At 50.2% G+C, this 5394-nt stretch overlaps 1 protein-coding gene across 1 annotated transcript; it reads right to left on the bottom strand.

The window, feature by feature from the left end:
* Positions 1 to 2360: 2360 nt before the first annotated feature.
* Positions 2361 to 4728, bottom strand: LOC104517133 (coiled-coil domain-containing protein 3-like; the record flags this gene model as incomplete). The annotated part of the gene is made up of 2 exons (XM_010161697.1): positions 4555 to 4728; positions 2361 to 2453 (listed from the first exon to the last, which is right to left on the bottom strand). Coding segments are annotated over exons 1-2 (267 nt in total), but the record flags the coding sequence as incomplete, so codon positions are not given.
* Positions 4729 to 5394: the final 666 nt, after the last annotated feature.

Below are 5394 nucleotides of genomic sequence, written 5' to 3'. Positions count from 1 at the left end.
AGGGTAGAGGGTGGGAAGAAGTGACTAAAAGTGTAGCTCCAAAGGGAAAAAAAGAGCATTCCTCTGTTATTATCTCTACCAACATCAGCTCTGGGACCGGGCCAAGCCTGAGACCCAGGTACCTGCAATGTGCTGCAAGAAGGGGCCCCTCGTTCTGCAAGACATTGTAACCACTTGTTAAAAACCCAGGTCCGACCCCAGTCCTGGTGGGAACTCAGGACTTTAGCAACAACCTTGAGGAAACTGCTGCAACGGTGAGCTAGAGTAAAGCAGGAGCTCTGCAAACTTCACTAGGGGACTGGGAGAAAAGTCAGGATGGAGCTCAATTAATTCCAGTTGCCAACCTGAACGCCAAAATGCAAGTGCCTAAAGAAACAGCACCTGGAGCTACTGCTGCTCTCTCCAGAGTGGCCAGAACAAGCACCTGAGTGAATTTATGAGACTGTGGGCTTATTGGAAAACTATGGAAAGCAGCGCCTGGCCCTCAGCCTAGACTGCAGGGTCTTCTTCCCCACTGGCTCGTCTGTCGGCACATGGGGACATCCCACTCCTGCATGTTTAAGATTTCTTTCTTGAAGGACATCCAGCCTTCCTGGACTCCTTTTCCAGTCAGGACTGCCTCCCAAGCGGGTCTGTCAGCCTGCCTCCTAAACAAGGCAAAATCAGCCCTCCAGAAGTCCAAGGCAGTAGTTCTGCTGATCCCCATCCTTACTTCTCCAAGAATACTCTATCATTTTGTGATCACTATGTCCAACTGTCACACCCACCACCAGTCCCTCTCTGTTCACAAACAGCAGGTCCAGCGGGCACCTTCCCAAGTTGGCTACTCACCAGCTGTGTTGGGAGTTATCTTCCACACACTCCAGGAACCTCCTGGACTGCTTCCTCTCTGCTGTGTTGCATTTCCAGCAGATATCTGGTCAGTTGAAGTCTCCCACAAGAACAAGGGCTAGCGATTGAGAGACTTCTCCTAGCTGCTCATAAAATATTTTTTTCTGCCTCTTCATCCTGTTTGGGTGGTCCATAGCAGACTCCTACCACAATATCTTCCTTGTTGGCCTCTCCCCCTGATCCTTATTCATGAACACTCAACCTATCATCACCATCATTAATCTCTAGACAATCAAAACACTCCTTGACATACAGAGCTACCCCACCGCCTCTCCTTCCTTGCCCATCCCTCCCAAAGGGTTTGTAGACATCCATTGCAGCACTTCAGTTGTGTGTGCCATCCTACATTTCCATGATGGAAACTTTATCATGTTTCCTGTTGTGCAATGGCTTCCAGCTCCTCCTGTTTGTTGCCCATGCTGCGTGAATTGCTATAGATGCACTTCTTTTGGGCTATTGATCCTGCCACCTTTTTGGCAGGAGAAGCACTAATTCCTACATGACCATTCTCAGGTGCTTCCATGGTTTCTAACAGACCAATAGCCCTTGTATCTTTGCTGCAACCTGGATCTCCACCCCCTACCTCCACCGAGACAGCAGACTGAAGGACTTCACTAGAACACTGTCCCTCAAACACTGGCGTTCCACCCTCAGGTTTATCTCAAGTGAGCCTGATTTTATCCCTGAAAAAGCAGGCCATGCCCTGTTTGCCTGCCCTGTTGGCAGTGCTCCCCAGGGGCTTATTTTATAGGTGTGGGGGCTCGGCCGCTGCTGCCCCCAGCCCCACTCAGGTCTCCTCAGACACTGTGGTGGGAGCTGCAGGCTCCCGGTGGCTCTCAGCTCCCCTGGGAGTCCCCCAGCTGAGGAAACCCCCTGCACACCACGCTGGGGTGCTCTGCTGCAGATTCTGCCAGCACCAAAGCTGCTCACCTCAGCTACGTCCCTGAACACAGCTGTCCCAAGACCCGGAGGCAGAACCTTAGGTACTAACTCCTGGCACCAGACCTTCACCCCAGCTGCCTTCTGCTCTGAGGATCTGAGTGTCTCCGTCCCTTCCCTTTGCACAAAACATCCATGATGGATTTTAACTAGCAAGACATGTCAGTACACAGCTGTGAGACCCCTGACTCCTCACTGCACTCTGAGCCTCAGCAGAAGACCCTTTTCTCTCTGTCTGGGTTCTTTGCAGCTTGACACCATTGTGGATATCCCCAGGCTCCCTAAGAGCCTCTTCTCCAAAAGGTTTCAAGAATAACGCTCCAAGTAATGCTCACATTTTGTGCCACAAAGCTGGCACATGCCACAGGTTTCAACTCAGGAGCCAGCATGGGACAGCTCACCCGAGTGCATTTGGAAACAGAAATTGTTCACACTGTGATGGGATGTGAACAGATATGGTGGCAATTGGGAAAGTCACCATCGGATCTGACGAGACAAAGAGCGGAGCAAAACACTGAAGAAAGCTGTACCCTGGACAGGGGCATGGAAGAGCTAGGGAACGAATTCCTAACACCATGACAGCCAGAAACACCATCCCCTTCCCAGGCTGAGGCACACAGGAGCTGGGAGACGGCGCCCAGCAGGGCAAACAGAGATGCAGGAGCTGAATGGGAGCACTGTCAGCCCAAACTATTTTTAACTGGTGGAGAGGAAGCTTTTACTTTTCATTATGAAGGGGAGACAAAGTGTCCATCAGTTGCGCTGAATTTATTCACTCGACGGGTGGGTGTTGAAGTATGTAAAGCCCCCAGCCCTGGTCTGTGCGACCAGCAGCTCTAATCCCCCCTAATCTGCTCACAGCTGCACAGGGTCAAAGAGCGCAACAGCTGAAATGCACTTTTGATACATAGGCTTTGGGTTGCCCCAGCTCACCCTGGGGGTTTCTGCCTTGGGATTTCCATTAAAGCTAACGGGCAGGATTCACTGCTGGCATAAACAGCACCAACCCATCAAGATCCCCTGCATTTAACTCAGTGCAGCTAAATAAACAGGGCAGAGGCATTCCAAGCAGACACTGGGAGTTGGATCTGGTGGTCCCTCGATGCCACATTACTCCCCTGGAGCAAAATCTGTGGATTTGGCAGCAGTAGCACCTTTCCTTGCCAAATACATTGTTTGGGGCGTTGAGGACCGTGCGGGCTGGCAGGGAGGAGGCAAGGCTGAGACCAGGGCTCTCCGCCTCCCCGCTCTTGCCCAGCTTTGAGATTTAATTGGAAGATAATTCATTTTCTCTTATACATCAATTCTGCTGCTGTCCCTAAATATGTATTTGAACATCACCATTCCCCAGAATGTCAGCAGTGAGAAAACACTGGTTCACAGGGCATCCCATGGAGCAGGGTTGTGTCACTCTCCAGACAGCCATGCGGCAGCTCAAACTCTGAACGCTGGAGGTCGGCCAGCTGGTGAAAGGAAAGGGCTCAGCCAGCTGCCAAGCTCCCTCCATCCATCTCCCAAACAAGCCACTAGTGCATCTGCTGCCATACCTAAATATAGTGCCTTGGATGAATCCACAGAAGACACAAGCAATGATACATGTCCTGTCCATCCTGACCTAAAGTGAAGCTTAAAATGTTCTTGGCTACCAGTGAAAACCACTAGCCTCATAAAACAAAGGTTGCCACTAAAACAGCTCTCCAAGTTCCACTTTGGAAAATGTACATGCACATCCAGATCATGCACACACATAACTGCAGGTTGCTCCTCACTGCCAAGCAAGTATTTATTAAAATCCTGCATTTATTACACACACTACAGCCCCATAAAGGGGCCCAGAAGCCACTAACAATGGGCATCGCTGGGTTTGCCGTACTAAAAATGTATTTTCTTAAGGGAGGATCGCCTAGAGAGTGAACTACTCATTGCAGCCTCCCTTGAGAGGAGAAAGAGATGTTTCATTCGGCTTGTTCAGAAATAGGTGCCAGCACTGCTGAGATGAACCGTGCCCTCATCGCTCAGATGAACCGTGCACTCAAGAGTATTTTTCCCCAGCTGCTACAAAGACGGCTTTGGGCCATTAGTTCAGAAGTAGATGTTTCTGCTGTTACGTGGAGTTAGGCAAGAATAATCCCTTACAGCCTGTCATGGTTGGGGCACTGCTCTTGCTACACCGCTCTTGCTACACCAGATAAGGACAAAAGTACAAAAGCAAAGCTCTGCCCCTGAACATTTCTGCTGAAGTTAAAGTATGGGATCTGCAGTCAGCAAAACCAGGAACAACCTGGTCGGAGTAGGACAGGATCACAAGCAATGCTGGTTTCCAACGTATGGCTCATGAACATGTTGATACACCCCTGGCTGTCTTCAAGGCCAGGCAGGATGAGGCTTGGAGCAACCTGGTCTGGTGGAAGGTGTCCCTGCCCATGGCAGGGGGGTTGGAACTGGATGATCTTTAAGGTCGCTTCCAGCCCAAACCATTCTGTGATTCTATGATTCAATGATACTGAGCCTTGCTCTGGTCCATGGGAAACTAAAGAGTTAACAGCAACCGGCTTTGAAAAAAAGAGTTTAACATCTCACTCCCCACTAGTGTGTTCCTTTGACAATGATACCACCAAAGGACCAGGAAAATCAGGGAGCTGCTGCTCTGCATTCCTATATATGTTTGCAAATGGCATGGGAATGCCTGTGCCCACTTAGAAAACAAGTCCAAAAGCCCCTTACCCGGTTGTCCTCTTGAATCTCCCAGTCACTGGAGAAGCTCAGGACGTGCTGTGCCTGAGAGCAGTTAGAGAACTGGAAAAGGCTTGCAAACATCCTTCTGTTCTCCTGGGTGTCCGGGAAAATTGCCTCCTGGAAGTTGACTCCGTGTGGCAGGAGGATGTAGTTCTCATCCATTCTGAAACACAGAAGCACGGGCAGCCTGCTGTGAGGCTGAACGGCTCTTTCTCTCCTGCAGAAGTTGTCGTACTACAGCCTGGCTCAACAAGTGCCACCAAAGTCACACAGACTTTTAGCCGACACGTGGCTCAGCTCTCCTGGCACTTTGTTGCCAAGACAGCAATTTCCACCATGGAGGACTGGACCAGGCAGCAGCAGTAAGAACCCAACAGGCTCCCACCGCCCTGCAGACATTAGTGAACCCCCATGAATGAGGCAAATCTGTATTTCAGGCCATGGTTCCTACAGAATTGGCATCGCTTTGCCCTTGATCCCAGAGTTTAAGTCCTCCTCCAAGCAGGCAATAACTAACTTGTGTAAAACATGTTTAAAGACATTGCCACAGACCGAGAACTCGGCAGCATCCAGACGTGTTTCGTTATGCACCCAGCGTAAGAACACACCAAGTATTTCAAAACAAGCCACCGAGTAGTATTTTGCAAACTCTCTTGGATTGAAAGGTCACGGCGATGGCTCTGTTCCCACATTGTGGTTTATTTTCTTATTCTTTCGATGAGCCCGAAGTCGGGATTTGGCTGGGACTCGGGAGAGCCGAGGGAAAGCTATTAGTATTTGGGGATGGGTTTTAAGCTCCCATGCCAAAGTTGGGCGAACGGGCTCTGG

This window comes from Eurypyga helias, unplaced genomic scaffold (assembly GCF_000690775.1).
Source record: "Eurypyga helias isolate BGI_N326 unplaced genomic scaffold, ASM69077v1 scaffold32511, whole genome shotgun sequence".
NCBI lineage: Eukaryota > Metazoa > Chordata > Aves > Eurypygiformes > Eurypygidae > Eurypyga > Eurypyga helias.
Note: the sequence above shows the minus strand (reverse complement) of the source record. Positions and strands in the feature narration are given on the sequence as shown.